Consider the following 17,287-nt stretch of genomic DNA (forward strand, 5'->3'; position numbering starts at 1 on the left):
AATTGCTTGCTAGTGACAAATATGAATCTATGCAGGAAATGGCGCATGTGGATAGGGTTATTAACCAAAAGGACAGCCAGTTCTTTTATTTCTGCATGGCTGACTGACTCCATACATGGGTGTTCTATAATAAGAGGAGTTGTGTAATAAGAGGAGGAGAAGAAAAGGAGGCTGATAGAGTTAAATTTCTCCATTGACAATGTGTTGGGGAGGTGGTTAGGAAGAGAGATTCTGTTTAAACACCTTCCTTAAAACAGGGTAATGGGCCTTCAGGTTGACTTTTGAACCTCTGTATGAGGAACTGTACATTTGGTGTTGTGTCCTGATGTTACTGTATATTTGTGTGTGCGTTTTAAAATGTTTCACTTTTGTGAGGAACTCAAAGGAAGGGAAAATTTGATCTGTAACACAAAACTGGAGTGCCTTTCAGCCGAGGAGCTCCCCCCCTTGCAGTTTCCATTTATTTCAGTGTCGTTTCTGTGGCAACGGAGCTTTGTGTGTCTCTATAATAACCACTTTCTAACTCCAGCCTACGACACAGATAGAATCGAGAGCGAATCTTTTACAGTTTGAAGAAGGATCTTCATTCGCATGCATAGTGCTATTAGGGCTTTTTTTGCAGCAGGAACTCCTTTGAATATTAGGCCACACCCCCACGATGTAGCCAATCCTCCCAGAGCTTACAGTATGCCCTGTTAGAAGAGCCCTGTAAGCTCTTGGAGGATTGGCTACATCGGGGGGCGGGCGTGGCCTAATATGCAGAGGAGCTCCTGCTACAAAAAAAGCCCTGGCATTCATCATTGTGGAAGCTAATCTGGTTTCCACTTGGTCAGACCCTGGATGGGAGGACAGTTGAAATTCAGGCAAGGCCCATTTGGAGTCTAAACCTATTTAGCTGTTATCAACCTTTTACTTGTGTTAGGTTAGACAAAAATTAAATCTCAGTTTACTTTTTACTTTATTCAAAAATGCGTTTTTAAAATGTTCATAGAATTAAAAACCTCCATATATCAGCACCTTTAAACAAACTACAGAATTATTGGTTTTTCAGATATTTAAAGTTTTGAATTTGTGGCACCTTGCAATAGTCTGAGTCGGGGCTTTTTTTTTGTCGCAGGAACTCCTTTGCATATTAGGCCACACCTCCCGGATGTAGCCAATCCTCCTGGAGCTTACAGTAGGCCCTGCACTAAGAGCCCTGTAAGCTCTTGAAGGATTGGCTGCATCAGGGAGGTGAGGCCTAATATGCAAAGGAGCTCCTGCTACAAAAAAAAAAAGCCGTGGTCTGGGTTATGGTAGACCAAGAGCAGGTATCATGGGGCAGAGGCTGTGACTCAGTGGTAGAGCGTTGTATGAAGGTGTCGGGTTCAGCCTCTAGCATCTCTGTCAAGGTCTACCATATTTTCAAGTTAGCAGTCTACCCGAGCCCAAAATGCCTGTAAGTCCCCCATCAACTGCTCTTGAGCTTCTTAAAGGAAAAACAGAAATAGAATCAATGAAAATTTGGTCGGTGAAAGAAACAGCTGTTGCCTTATGATGAGCAAGAAGATATTGCACTGTTAACACGTATTTTCATGTCAGCTCTGTATTCCTCCTCCAATTCTGGTCTGCATGTACAATCTGGAATCCTGTACACTAGCTTTGACTCTGTTTTGAAATGCTGGCCTTGTAGAATAGGAGGAACAGGATTAATAGTGTTTGAAGCACTCAGGCTCTGAATACTAATGCCAGGAGGCAGTATCCGGGGAAGGCCTTCGCCTCTATGGGGTTTCGTTGACCCTACATGGCAACTCCTTGGCCACTGTCCAAACCAGATATAGATAGACCAATGGTGTAATCCATCAGGATTAGGGTTGCCAACTTCCAGGTGGGGCTAGGATTGCCAGCAGGATTGGATTTACATGTTTTTTGAGTGGGGGGGGGGGGGCAAAATTAAAAAAATGACGCCCCCTTATGGGCCATTCTATCTTATGGTCCCATAGAATACAATGGACTCCATACCTAGTTTGGAGCCCCTCCCTCCATTGGCACCCCGGGGCAAGCACCCCCCTCTGCCCCCCCCTAGATCCGGCCCTGCTTGCCAGCCCCCAGGTCCAGCAAGGGATCTCTCAGTTTCAGGGGCTTCTCCCTGCCCCTGGTCAGCTGGGGAAGCCCCTCCCCTAAACACAGACGTTGCTGTGAGATGTCCCCGATGCAATGACATCACCCAGAAATGATGTCATGTGGCGAGGACATCATCCAGTGGGGGATGCTTTGGTTTTTGGACAAACTATGATTTAAACCCAATTTAACCACAGACTTTGCCCAAAAACCAGAACATCCCCCCCACACAACATCTCCAACGCAATGAAGTCACTTCTGGGTGATGTCATAATGTTGGGAACATTTGCACAGCGTTTCTGCTCACCCCCAGGATGCCCTCCAAATCACCCTGCCAGACCAGCAGGGGGACCTGGCAACCCTAGGTTGGACTTGAAGTTCTCCAAGGATTAAAGCTAATCTCCAGACTACAGAGATCAGATCCCTTGGTGAAAATGGCAATTTAGGACTCTGTGCATCACATCTCCATTGATCTGTCTCCATCAGGGGTGGAATTCTAGCAGGAGCTCCTTTGCATATTAGGCCACACACCCCTGATGTAGCCAATCCTCCAAGAGCTTACAAGGCTCTTTTTTGTAAGCTCTTGGAGGATTGGCTACATCAGGGGCGTGTGGCCTAATATGCAAAGGAGCTCCTGCTAGAATTCCACCCCTGGTCTCCACATTCCACCCCCCCTTCCAGACAACTGATCCCAAATCTTCAGGAATTTCCTGGAGTTGGCAACCCTAAGCAGGGGCTTGACGCATTCCTCATTCTTGTGATATCAGTTACCCTAAATTAAGTACTACTACAGCTGACAAATAATAAGATGTCTGTGGCTATTCAACTTACCGTGAATGTAATCATGCGCTTGAAATAAACCAACGGCATATATCTGGTGAACAGAGAGATTAAATACAACCAGAGCACACCACACTGATTTGTTATCTCCCTATTTTTTTCAAATAGAGACAGAGCCTATTTCTTTGAAAAACTTAAAAAGGCGATCCCAGTTTTTTGAACAAGGTAAAAAAAAAAAAGATACACCAATCTAACATTTCATGTACCTCCATGAAATTGTTCCCCGCTGTGTATATTCTGCTTAACCAGTCTCTGGTGTTGGGTTCTGATTTTCTTCAGCCGTTGATTGTCGCTAGCACATGACAAACTTAGCATAATCTGTTTCCGTTCTTTTCCCAGGACCGTCAGGGTTTTCTTACAATTCATGGGTCTACCTTTGTGGTAATGGGCTTTGTGTGTTCCTCTGTACATATCAAACCTTTTACACTTCTTATGTGTGTTCAAACACAGTTTCCCATTGGAGGAGCGGTGTGAAGCACAGTACCGTTTGTCCACAAGTTTGCAGATTTCCTCTAAAAACAATATGCCGTCGAGCAAAGATTGAATTAGCAAGTGTTCTAAGTTTGGAAGAACGGTCAGATTGAAATTTCGGGCACAATCTGATTTAGATTTATTCCAAAGCGGTGATTAGACTGTGATGCTTATTTGGTATCGCATGTCTGTGGGCAAATTCAAATACATTTTTTTAAAAAATTGGAAATGACAGGATATCCTTGCTGTGAATGGTTTGTCACAATTCTACAAAGCTGTGTTCACTAGTGTGCTTTTTTGCATGTTACATCTCACCCTCTGTTCACTTCCCCTTCAGTAATTTGTGTCATACGCTTCCTTTCTCTCTTTCAGTATTTTCCTGCATATGGAATCTGTTGATGTGGTGATTAAGATGATGCTTGTAGTTATAATGTTTTTACGCGTTATTGAATGTGTGCTTCCTTTAGAATACATGCATTTTGAAATAATTTTCAGGATTAATGTTTCCTTTTGATCCCGCTGGAAGCTTGTTTTATCCTAGTGACATCCTATTTCCTGCCTTAAAAAAAAAATCCTGCTGCTTGACTGCAATAAATTAAAGATAAACATGCCAGAAACTTGTCAGCATAACCCTGTGGTATAACTTACTGCGATGAGCAGACAGCAGAATTCTTTATCAAGCTTGAACATATGAAGCTGCCTTATACTGAATCAGACCCTCGGTCCATCAAAGTCAGTATTGTCTTCTCAGACTGGCAGCGGCTCTCCAGGGTCTCAAGCTGAGGTTTTTCACACCTGTTTGCCTGGACCCTTTTTTGGAGATGCTGGGGACTGAACCTGGGACCTTCTGCTTCCCAAGCAGATGCTCTACCACTGAGCCACCGTCCCTCCCCAAAACATCGTAGAAGCTAGAGGCTGATTCTTTTTCAAAGACTTTCAGCATCACAGTACCAAGTAACAGTATGGCTCATAGATAGATCCGATTGGGCAGCCGTGTTGGTCTGAAGCAGTAGAACAAAGTAGGAGTCAAGTGGCACCTTTAAGACCAACAAAGTTTTATTCAGAATGTAAGCTTTCATGTGCTGTAAGCACACTTCATCAGACAAGGAATCAAGTTCAGTGAGCAGAGCTACATAGAGCTGGTAGACATTATGGCTCATAATGAGGCATACTGGAAAGAGAATTTTATTAGGGCTTTTGGGAGGATCAGTGGATTGCATAACTGCTGCACATTTCTCAAAAAGTCTGTACATCTTGTATTAAGGCTATCTTGTCCCCACATTCAAATGAATATATATTTCTAGGGAAAAGTAGTTCTGTCCTTGGATAGCCTTGGCATATGCCCACTCTGCTCTCAGTCCCAATACCCTGCCGTCAATAAACTGAGGAGGAGAAATGGGCAGAAAATGGCCTTTGTAGTGATGCTTTAGGAATTTCTCCATATCTCTGTGCTCTTTGCCATAGAGATCAGGGAAAATTCCTGGAGCATCACCTGGAAGTGATGTCATGTCCTCCCCATCCTTCTCAGGCACCATCCTCAGAATCTCCCACCAGTGGGACGTTCATTGCTATTTTGATTGCTGGGAAAAAAATATTATTGCAGCCACTGCCTAGGTTTATCATTTGTGAAAAGATTAGGAACTTTTGCTGATAACCTTTAGACTTTTACTACTATTGTTGTAAAATGTGAACTGAGTACAGTGCAGCAAAAAGAGGTGACCAGCACACGTTCCCCCATCAGGTACATATTTATGCAATTGGTATTCCATTAAAAAAGGCTTGCAGGAAAGCAAGATTAAGGTACTGTGCAATTGGGGAATGCTTTAATTGCTTATTTGGAACATTCTTTGGTTTTCAGTTTACTTCTTTCTTAATATGATGTTCCTCAAATGACATCTGACAAGTGACTAATACATGCATATTTGATGTCTTTTCTCAGCAGAACAAAGCGTGTAAAGCATTTTTGTTTAAGTTAAAAAGGAGTTTTCATTGTTGATTACGCAGATCTCTAAAATAGAGGTGCACAGATTTTCAAATAGCGTACGTGGGTTAGTAGTGCTCTTAATTGATACAGCCGGATGCGTATCGGTTACAGCGGTTTCTCGTGTGCTTTGTGATAAGCACTTGTATATTTTTAGCAGATCTTGGGCATAGAGATCTCCCGGAAATTTCAACTGATCTCAAGGCAACAGAGATCAGTTCACCTGGAGAAAATGGCTGCTTTCAAGAAGGGAGGACTGTAATGGCATTATATACCACCCTTCCCTAGGCTCCTCTCCAAAAATCTCAAAGAATCTTCCAACCTAGATTTGGCAATACTTGGTGGTGGGGGTGGGGGGTAGAAATAAGGAAGTCATCCTTGTGGAGTTGCTCAAGCCAGTATGCCTGTTCTTGTGAGGCTGAAGCAGGGGTGGAATTCTAGCAGGAGCTCCTTTGCATATTAGGCAACCCCCCCCCCCCGATGTAGCCAATCCTCCAAGAGCTTACAAGGCTCTTTTTTGTAAGCTCTTGGAGGATTGGCTACATCAGAGGGGTGGAGCTTAATATGCAAAGGAGCTTCTGCTAGAATTCCACCCCTGGGCTGAAGTAATATATATGTTTGGCTGTGGCTGCCTTTCTTAGGTTCACATACTTGCAGAGATCTGGTGAGAGCAGATTTGTCATAGTGCCAGTAGAGAAGCCTCCTGTGGTTGAATAAAACAGGAGAAACATCCTATATCCCACAGGTCAGCTGTATGTGACCAGTTCAGCCATTTGCTCTGTCTACTCGCACTTTCCATCTTTGACAGTGCCTATCTCCTTCGGGGATAGGACAGAGCAGCTTCCAGGTCCAATCTGGTCCATCTGTCTATTATTGCAGTCTAAGATCTTCCAGGGGAAAGAGCACAAGGGGTCTTGCATTTCCTGTTGCATTTCCTCTTAACTGGACACTTTACTTCTGCCCGGGTTGTAGTTCTGTTGTTCCTTCTGGTGTGGCAATTCACAGATGTTATTGTGGTTCCAAGCATAGATGGGAACACCAAAGCATTCCGGGCTCCCACCTGTGTCTTTTCTTGTCCTGGCCCTGGAACTGTCATGGTTTGTATAGCTTTAGGTGGGAGAGGCCTAGGAAGAATCCTGGAGCCAGGAGACAAGGCCTCTGCGTCTATGCCCTGTTGTTGGCTCACCTGAGGAACTGGCTGGTCACTGTGCGACACAAGATGCTGGAGTAGATAGACCATTGGTCTGATCCAGCAGGGGTCTTCTCAGGGCTTTTTTGATAGAAAAAGCCCAGTAGGGATTCATTTGCCGATTACTCCCGACACCAAACCATCCGGAACTACTCAAAAAAAGCCCTGGTTCTTCTGACGTTCTTAAGAATAATGTGAATGTACTTAATATTTATAAAGTTATCTTTTGAAAGTCTGCCTCACCCTTCCAGTAGCTCAGGGTGGCTTGCAGTATTTCCCTAAGGGAAACGGGCCCAGGACAAGTCTCTGATAATGCTTAATGCTTAAATAGTGTTCTCCAAGTCACATTAATGCATATTCTTTTCTCTTTATTGCTGCTTCTTCCTCACAACCTCCAATTCGACAGGAGGCTCGGAACCTGCAATACTTGATGTAAGTATTTGGGTATTTAAATGATGCCGATGATCAGAGCTTGTGACCAAATAGCCAAGCCCCTCAAGGGCAAACAGGGATCCCCAGTCCTTTCTCTTGCTTCCAACATGCCATCAGGTTGTGCATTTTCAGAAGCGGGATCTGTGTGGGGCTTAAATCTCACCTGCCTACTGCTTCTCCCCTTCAACCCAGCCCTCAGGCACTTCCTTTCAGCCTCCTTCTCTGACCAGCTTTTCTGGTTATCTGGGAAACAGTAACCACTACACAGGTTGCTAGCCTCCTAGAAGGGCCTAAAGATCTCCTGGAATTACAGATGATTTCTTGACAAAGATCACTCCCTCCTGGAGATATTAGCCACATCAGAAGTGAATTCTATGACATCAGCTCTATGACGTTCAAAAAGGGAATCTGTGCGGGGCTTAAATCTACCTATGTTAGGGTTCCCAAGTCCCTCGTGGTCTCCGGCGGGGGACTTTTTTCGCCATGACGTCACCCGGAATTGGCGTCATCACAATCGCTAGAGCGTCCAGGAAAACCATAGAGTTTTCCCTGAAACTCCTAGAGCGGGTGACGTCATTGCGCCAGTGACATCAGGGGTGGTTCCCCCCACCAACCCAGTGTGGGCTGGCGGATTGGGAACCTCCAGGGCAGGAGAACCTCTGCCCAGCCTAGTGGTTTGACAGACCTAACTTGTCTGCTGCTTCTCCCCTTCAACCCAGCCGTCGGGCACTTCCTGTCAGCCTCCTTCTCTGACCAGCTTTTCTGGTCATCTGGAAAACAGTAACCAAGACATAGTTTGCTAGCCTCCTAGAAGGGCCTAAAGATCTCCTGGAATTACAGATGATTTTCTGACAAAGAGCACTCCCCCCTGGAGACATTGGTCACTTTGGAAGTGAACTCTATGACATCATTCCTCGCTGAGGCCCCTCCCCTTCCCAAACTCCATCCTCCTCTGGCTTTCATGACAGATCTTTAGGAATTCCCCAACCCAGAGCTGGCATGGCAAACCTAAACTGGAAAGCAACAAGAACCCCCCTCCTACCTCTGGTTACGGCTTTTCAGAAAATACCCCCCCCCACCTGTCGGAGGTAAACTGAAGCCAAAAATCTATATTTCCCTGTTGAATGTCTAGCTTCTTTCCTGGAAGTATAAATAAATGTGCAAAGTCTTGACCTCTGTGTATGTATGCCTGTGTGTGTTTGTGTATCTCATCTGTCTCTGCTGTTACAGCTCCCCGTTCCACCCATAAGTGCTTCTAGCCACTGGGCTTGGGATCAAGAGAAAGAAAGAAAGAGACAGGAAAAGTGGCAGGCAGAACAGGAGCGCCTGCTTCAGGTAAGCGCTTTGTGGCCCTTCCCTTCTAGAAGTCCCTTTGGGGAGGGACGGTGGCTCAGTGGTAGAGCATCTGCTTGGGAAGCAGAAGGTCCCAGGTTCAATCCCCGGCATCTCCAAAAAAGGGTCCAGGCAAATAGGTGTGAAAAACCTCAGCTTGAGACCCTGGAGAGCCGCTGCCAGTCTGAGAAGACAATACTGACTTTGATGGACCGAGGGTCCAATTCAGTATAAGGCAGCTTCATAGGTTCAAGTGGCTCCGGACTGAGCTGCCGTCCAGGGATCTTAGGCCTCCAGATAGAACTGACCAGCTGCCTTGCTGGGAAACCATTTTTAACTGTTTTAAGAGGTGTAGTGAAAGGCTGTTTGGTTGCCAGACCTCCGTGGGTGCATAACTGGCACATTTATAGATAGGACTGTCTGTGCAGTTTGGTCTTACGCATACTGATTCAATTCAGTTCAATTGGCATGATATTGGCATGATATTGAACATAACAGGGAACCAATCCATCCATCAAATGGCATTTCCTTATGTTGCCAGAGGTGGGTGTAGTGGGATTGATTATGTCCTGGTTCCTCCATCTCTTGTGGGTCGGGTGACATCTTTTAAAGTTGAGGGATGTGCAGAAAGTGATCGCTTCCCTTTGATTTTTGGTATTCATTATTTTTTGGCCTGTGAAGATCATGCTTCTCGGGAAGAAGGAACTAGGGTTCCCGAAATTCACTGGTCATCAAAAGTGGCTTGTAAGGCTGAGGATTTTCTCAACTTGAATATTTTAACTGAAATTATGGCCTTATCTAAGTTGTCATCTCAAACTCCAAAGCTAATTCACCTATATGAGAGAATAATGACCCAGCTTGTTGGGGCTCTAAGGATGCAACCCACAAAAGAGCAAGTCCACAGGGAGATCGGTACTCCAGGGTGGTTTGACAGTGAATGTCTCCAAATGAAAGCTCAGCTGCGTACTTATTCAGAAGTAAGTCCCATATTTTTTTGTGGTGCCCACTCCCCAAGTAAGGATGTCTGGGGCTGCAGCCTGATGTATTTTGAACACTGAGTTCTCGCTAATGTAAGCTTGTACCTGTTAGAGTTGCCAGCCTCCGGGTGCCACCTGGAGATCTCCCAATGTCACATTTGATCTCCAGACAACCAAGATCAGTTCCCCTGGAGGAAATGGCTGCTTTGGAGGGTGACCTCTGTGGCATTATATCCTTCTGATGTCCCACCCCTTCCCAAAAGCTTGCCCTAGGGCTGCCAAGCCCCCAGTCCGGGCAGGGGTTCCCCTGCCCGGGAGGTTCCCAAACCGCTGGCCCACATTGGGCCGGAAGTGACGTCATCATGCCGGCAACGTTGCACAGTGGCCTTTCTAGGCATTTCTGGGAAAACTCTATGGTTTTCCCAGATGCTCTAGCTATTTGGGAGGGAAAACTCTATGGTACAAGAGGTACCATAGAGTTTTCCCCTTTCAAATTGCTAGAGCATCCGGGAAAGCCATCGAGTTTTCTCGGAAACACTTAGAGCGACCGTGAGTGACATCGCCGGCGCAATGACATCACTTATGGGTGACATCATTGCGTTGCGCGTGCTTTGCACACATGCAAAAGTCCCCTGTCGAAGAACAGCAGGGAGTTGACAACCCTAGCCTGCCCCCAGGCTTCACTTAAGGTATTCCAATCCAAGAGCTTTCATCTCTAATACCCATTCAGAGAGTGAAGCTTCTAAAGAAAAGCATACATCTTCATCACACTTGTGTAATGACCTCGTATGTCACGGGTGCTCATGGATTAAAAATAAATAATTGCCAGAAATATTAATACTTCCGTGGGGAAATCCACATAGAACGAGGGTTGCCAGCCTCCTAGGGGAGCTTGGAGTTCTCCCAGAATTATATCTCCAGGCTGCAGAGTTCCATTCCTCTGGGAGAAAACGGCAGTTGCAGAAGGTGGGCTCTGCGGCATTCCATCTTCGCTGAGCTCTCCCCAAACACCCTCCAGCTCCCTAGGCCCTGCCCCCAAATCTCCCAGAATTTCCCATTCTGGCAACCAGGCCCCATTTTGGACAGGAGCTCAGAGGAGCAGAGCTGCAGAACCTCTAAATTTTATTGTGCTCTTTCTTTCTTCCCCCTTCCCCCAAATAATTGCTTCTGGGGGCTCCATTGTTCAAACCCCCTGTGAGAATTTTGCTGAACTCTTAAGATTTGACATTTTAATATTCCACCACCACCACCCCCCCCCGCCCACACACACACAAAAGGAAAATAACCAAAACCTATAGAGCAAACAGATGGAAATCTTTATCATGCCACTGTGGCCACATAGAGAAAGGAACTGAAAAAGTCTGGTGGGAATAAGATTTTCTGATGGCAATTCTAATTCAAGAAGCATTTTTAAGGTAGATGCTGAGTGGATCTAATTTAGTACACCTTCCGGTGATCTCAGGGGTGTGTAGCATATGCAAATGAGTTGTGCCTAATGAGCTCCGGCACCTTTTTTCTACCAAATGGCTCCTGCTGGCAACCCTACATGAAAGTAGAGCTGCCAGGTCCCCCCTCCCCACGGCCACTGGCAGAGATGGGGGGCTATAGCTTTCAGATCCAAGTTGGGAAACTCCTGCCGATTGTGGATGGAGGCTTGGTGGACAGGGACCTCAGTGGGGTTTAAGGCCACAGAGCAGGGGTGTCAAACATACAGCCCAGGGGCCGAATCAGGCCCCCGGAAGGCTCTTATCAGGCCCCCAAGCAACTGGCTATCATCTGCTTCCTTTTGCATCTCAGCGTGCTTTGCAAGGCTGGCTCAATTGCACAGGAGCCTCAGAGCAAAACCTCTGTTATCTCCATTGGCTGAGGCTTCTCCCTCAGGGAGGAAGCGGGGGGGGGGAGAATAGTTTGTTTTTCAAGGCGCTCTCAATCATACAGCAGAGCTACTGAGCCAAGCCTCTCTCCCTGGGGAAGGAAGGAAAGAGCCAGAGCTTCCTTTGTCCAGTTCCCTGGAACCCATGGAAGAAATATAAAGAAAGCACCTTTAAGACCAAGTACTAACATTTTAAGCATGTTTTAAGTTTTTTTTTTAAAAAAATTAAATTGTATTTGTGTTCTTTATAAAGTTTATATCTCTGCGACCTAATCTTAAATAAGATACACACATGGCCTGGCCTAACCCTAACCAACAAGATCTCATTTACGTCAGATCCAACCCTCATAACAAATGAGTTGAAGAGCCATAGAATGCACCCTCCAAAGCACTCATTTTCTCCAGGGGAACTGATCCCTGTAGTATGGAGATGAGCTGGAATTCCAGGGATTCCCCAGGACTCACCTGGAGGCTGGCATCCCTATGTGGAAGTCATCAAAAAAGTTAATAAGCTATAGCTTAATAACAGTGTTAGGAGAGGGGGAGTTGGGCAGGAAATTATGTTAGCTGCTAAGGGCAAAAATTTCCATGTTCCCTTTTTTAAATCCTTTCCCTTTTTCATTTTAACACTTCCAGACTATAATCCTCTGCTCTCAGCCATACTGCAAGCGATGTGCAAAACATAAACTAGTCATAAAGCAATCAATAACGAAAGTAGCCTGAAAATAAAACAATATAAGCGTAACTAACCACCAGCTGCACAGTCCATAAATACACAGCCAGTTTCAGATAAAGCCGTCTTGGCTTGCCAGAAAAGCCTTTCTGAGAACTGCTGGGTTATTATATATCTGTGAAAGACTATCCCTGCTTGCTGGACAGACTTCAGCTGGCAGTGAGTTTGTTCTGGTCTGTGTTCTCTCAGATCTTACCACTGTGTAAGAGGTGCTGCAGATTGGATTCTTTTTGCAGCTGAGCAGCGATCATAGAGGGGCGCATATAGATGGGAGTACTTCCTAAATCAGGGGTAGAATTCTAGCAGGAGCTCCTTTGCATATTAGGCCACACACCCCTGCTGTAGCCAATCCTCCAAGAGCTTACAAGGCTCTTTTTTGTAAGCTCTTGGAGGATTGGCTGCGTCAGGGGTGTATGGCCTAATATGCAAAGGAGCTCCTGCTAGAATTCCACCCGTCCTAAATTATTCCCAAACCATCCCGCTTTGTCAGAGATACTTTTGTCTCTTTTTCTGCATTGTCATATTGCAGTTTCTCTACAGACCTATCGAGTAACATCGCTCTGGTGTATGATTTCCTTCCAACACAGGAAAAACTGGCAAGAATGTTGGTTTTAATTTGTTGGTGTAATTAACAAGGAAAGGGAACTGCCACATACTAATCCCTGGCCAGTTGTTGAGGCTCATGGTATCTTACAAGAGAGACATATTTCCTCTCCAAAACAAGCAACCAACAGTCCAAAAGCTTTCGATATAAGTCAGGGAATTAAAGGCCCAAAATTGTGCTTTCACATTTTTCAGTATGTGGCTTTAATATCCCTTAGAACAGGGGTGGCCAGATTTGCTTACTGTAAAAGCCACATAGAATAAACATCAGATGTTTGAGAGCCGCAAGATGTGAACATCAGATATTTGAGACCCACAATACAGGAAGGAAGGAAGGAAGATAGGAAGATAGCTGGGGGAGGGAGAGGTGGAAAGAAAGGAACTTTAACTTTAAATACATTCTCCAAGCTACTGGCTGGCTTGGCTTGGAGAAGTGATTTAAAGAGACAAATGCCTTCTCCAAGTCAGCTTATGGGGCAGTGGGGGCTTCAAGAGCCACACAATATGTGTGAAAGATCCATATGTGGCTCCCGAGTCACAGTTTGGCCACCCCTACCTTAGAATTGAGATTAGAATTGACAAAGTATTGTACTAGTGGTTTTATTTGAACTAAAGGTCACCAGTGTTCAGCTTCCGAGCTTTCATGCTCTCAGCATCGTAGGATATAAAGAACTAGTGCCTTTGAGCATATGTAAGTACTTTCTCTTGCTACTGAGCAACCATAACAACCCTTAGGGGATGCCAACCTCCAGGCAGGACCTAGAGATCTCCTGGAATTACAGCTTATCTCCAGACTGCAGAGATCAGCTCCCTTGGAGAAAATGGATGCTTTGGAGTAGCGTTTCCCATTTGCAGGGTCACAACCCAGCACCGGGCCACGGAAGCCTCAATACCGGGTCACAAGAAAAGCTAAAGCTAGCCCCGCCCCCAGCAAAGCATGAGCTCTGCTCTGCTTCCTTCCTTCTCCCATCTCTGTGTTGTGCTGAGAAACGCTAGCCTTGAAGACTGACACAGGCTGCAAAGTCTGAGCTCTGTTTGGCTTCCTTCCTTCCCCCGTCTCGCTGTTGTGCAGAGAAAAGCTAGCCTTGAAGACTGACACAGGCTGCAAAGCCTCAGCTCCGTTTTCCTTTCTTCCTTCCCCTGTCTCTGTGACACAATTCCTGTCTCCCAGCTCCACCCCCAAAGTTTCCTGGCTCCACTCCCAAACTTTAGTGGGCCATGAAGGAGATGTGTAAAAATAACTGAGCCGTGTGCGGGGAAAAAGTTTGGGAAACCCTGCTTTGGAGGATGGACTCATTGGCCTTGTACCTCCAATGAGGCCCCTGTCCGACCCAGGATCCACCCCCAAATCTCCAGGAGTTGCCCACCTGGAGCTGGCAGTCCTAGCCGGCCTCCACAGTGTTGGATCTAGGCTCCGGGATTTGACATTATCGAAGGTGATAGCATTTAGAAATAAGCCTTGGTCTGGGTCCCATGGGGATCTCCTCTCCCACCCATGTACATAATTACTGAAGTTGAATAGTACCATGTGAAGAGGGAGGTTATAACCAGGTCTTCGTTGTCATGGAAGCTCGCTGGGTGACCATGAGCCAGTTAAATCTCCTAGCATTACCTACCTCACAGGGTTGTTATCAGGGGGCATTTTGTAGCAAAAGAGGTGCCAGAGCTCATTAGCACAACTCGTTTGCATATGTGTGACACCCCTGATATCACCGGAAGGTGTACTATATTATATCCGCTCAGCATCTACCATAAAATTCTTTTTTAATTATAATGATCATAAGAAGACCTTACTCCTATCATACTTTTAAAATTACTTTTTCCTATGTGGTCATAGTGGCATGATGAAGATTTCCATCTGTCTGCTTTATATGGTTTGGTTATTCTCCCATTTTTTGTGGGGGACGCTCTAGCCATTTTGGAGGTAAAACTCTATGGTACAATAGGTGCCATAGAGTTATAACCTCCCAAATGGCTACAGCATCTCGGAAAACCATAGAGTTTTCCCAGGAATGCCTAGAGCAGCCCCGCACAGGCGCTGCCATTTTGATGACATCACTCCCGGGTGATGTCATTTCATCACACAGCACACACACGACTGTCTCCCGCTGGGGGATGAAGAGGACTTGGCAACCCTAGTCAGAGTTCAGCAAAATTCTCACAGGGGGGTTGAACAATGGAGCTCAGAAGCAAGTACTGGAGGGAGAGGGAATGTTTAAGAAAGAAAAGGCACAATAAAATTTAGAGGTTCTGGAGCTCTGCTCCTGTGAGCTCCTACCCAAAATGAGGCCTGGTTTTTGTGATGATAAAAAGGAGGAGGGAAGAACAATGTATGTCACCCTCAGGTCCCTGAAGGAAAAGTCAGATAAAAGTGTACTAAAAAAACTTTTGCTAAAATTGGGGGGGAAGGTTATGATGTCCCATGGCTCCCCAGTCACGTGTTTGTTCTAATTTGTTTCAAAGGTATTACGTTTCTATTTGGGTATATTGCAAAGAAGTAAAAAAAAACACCTTAGCTAATTGTGGCATGCTGTTCTTTAAACAAAACAACTAGGAGAAATACCAGCGTGAGCAGGAGAGGCTGAAGGAAGAATGGCTGAGAGCACAGCAAGAGGCTGAGAAGGAGAGCTCGCAACACTTCACCGAGGTGTGTCCTAAACACTTTGTGCTTTGACCTTTCTTGGCTCCTTCCTGAAACAAAAACCTAATTTTGCTTTCCCTCGGAAAGTAGAGCACGTAGTTCTAAAACAGGAAGTGTGGGCAGCCGTGTTGGCCTGGGACAAAGTCCAGATAGGATCCCTGTTGGCAAAAATGTCTTTTTATTAGGATCAAATAGAAATCTCAGAGCCGCTTTCAAGTTTCACAGAACTCTTCTTCAGGCTGGATGTTTTCAAAAAGTCAGGCTCTGGCAGTAGTGGGACGTAATCTTGAAATGTGGCTCTTCAAACAAATTGAAACTGAAGTAAACACAAGTCCCATTTGCCGGTTCCAAGCAGAATTTTTCACACACTTTTTTTGTAAAAGGTGGTCTGAGAACCAGACCAGAAGTGACATTTTACCCAGCAATTGTCTAGATTCCCCTGACTCTGGTCTCAAACAAACCATACAGTCAAATGACAATTACCTTCTTTCCACCTCTCCCTCCTCCTTTCCTCCCCCATATATTTCCTTCTTTCCGTCCTTTCTTTCTTCCGTCCTTCCTGCCTGCCTGCCTTACAGCTTTCAAGCATCTGACGTTAATTCTACGTGGCTCTTATGTTAAGCAAGTTTGGCCACCCCTTATCTAGGTTCATCCTTCTCATGGGGAAAACCTCATGTTTTCTAGAATGTAGTCCAGTACTTTCACTAACTCATGCCAGAGCCCTTTCCCACAACTGAATACATTATGTGCTGTTTGTTTCTATAAACCCTGCGCTCTTTCTCTAGGAACAGACTATATGGAAGTCAGATCCTCTCTCTGTGACGACCCAAGAGCCACCAGCTTCCAGGTGGGGAACAAACGGAGATGGGAGAGCTGATTATTACGACACCAGCAGGCAATGGGAAGAGGAAAGGGAACAGCAGAATCAGGAAGAAGAAGAGAGGAAGAGTCTCCAGGAGGAGTGGAGGCTCCAGGAAGGAACACCTTCGCGGGCAGAGCAAGAAAGGAAACTCCAGGAAGTGGAGCATGAGGAGGGACATAATGGACGGGACACCATGTACTATGCCGAGGAGCCAAAGCACCAGGAAGAAGCGCAACAGAAACCGCAGGTGGTGGAACAAGTCAGGGAAATTCCAGCGCAGAGGCCTCAGTATCAAAGGTCTGCGTTACATTTTTATTTTTCTGCCACATAAGCATGCCAGCGTTCCTGTGACACTTCAGATTTATGGAGGCTGAGTTTGAAACTATCCCCTTTTGTGCTGAAACAGTACTTTTATTTTGCCCCCCCCCCTTTATGTATTCTCTGGGGAAGGCAATGGCAAACCACCCCGTAAAAAGTCTGCTGTGAAAACATTGTGAAAGCAATGTCACCCCAGAGTTGGAAACAACTGGTGCTTGCACAGGGGACCTTTCCTTTTCCTTTTTGTGATCTGGGAAAAAATGCATTTTGGCATATGAGGGGTTAGTTTTGACGAGCGGTGGAATTCTAGCAGAAGCTCCTTTGCATATTAGGCTGCACCTCCCTGGTGTAGCCAATCCTCCAAGAGCTTCCAAAAAAGAGCCTTGGTAAGCTCTTGGAGGATTGGCTGCACCAGGGAGGTGTGGCCTAATATGCAAAGGAGCTCCTGCTAGAATTCCACCCCTAGTTTTGACCAAAGAGGCATTTGTGTTACAGGACAGTTCTGTTCTGCCTGTACTTCTGTGAAAAGGCTGCAATGAAATATTTTTGTTCTGAGGAAGCCATTTATGTAATTTTTTAATTATATGTCTCAAAGAAATAACCTTTTCCAGACATGAAATCTCTTTATTGACTTAGAGCTTTCCTTCCTGTCTGGAAATCAACTGGAGCGGAACCGCAATCATAACGAAGCAGCAGAATTTAAGAAATCCACTCTGTGTGATTTGCAGTACATGAATGTGGCATGAATGATAAAGATGATGAATAATAAGTAGAGTGGCTTGAAGAACATAAGACTATAAGAAGAGCCCTGCTGGACCAGACAAATATTCATTTGTTTGTTGTTTGTTTTAAAGCCACTTTAAATGCATTCTCCAAGCCGCTGGCTGGCTTGGCTTGAATAAGTGATTTAAAGAGAGAAATTTGTTCTTCAAGTC

At 45.5% G+C, this 17,287-nt stretch overlaps 1 protein-coding gene across 1 annotated transcript in view; it reads left to right on the forward strand.

Annotated features, from left to right (window-relative positions):
• Positions 1 to 17,287, forward strand: part of LMO7 (LIM domain 7) — a 252,121-nt gene that overhangs the window by 210,336 nt on the left and 24,498 nt on the right. The window contains exons 22-26 of the mRNA XM_060233592.1: positions 3,049 to 3,105; positions 6,988 to 7,013; positions 8,244 to 8,348; positions 15,086 to 15,178; positions 15,958 to 16,331. Coding sequence (XP_060089575.1) covers positions 3,049 to 3,105; positions 6,988 to 7,013; positions 8,244 to 8,348; positions 15,086 to 15,178; positions 15,958 to 16,331 — 655 coding nt within the window. The remainder of the gene's footprint in view (positions 1 to 3,048; positions 3,106 to 6,987; positions 7,014 to 8,243; positions 8,349 to 15,085; positions 15,179 to 15,957; positions 16,332 to 17,287) is intronic.

This window comes from Heteronotia binoei, chromosome 3 (assembly GCF_032191835.1).
Source record: "Heteronotia binoei isolate CCM8104 ecotype False Entrance Well chromosome 3, APGP_CSIRO_Hbin_v1, whole genome shotgun sequence".
Taxonomy (NCBI): Eukaryota; Metazoa; Chordata; class Lepidosauria; order Squamata; family Gekkonidae; genus Heteronotia; species Heteronotia binoei.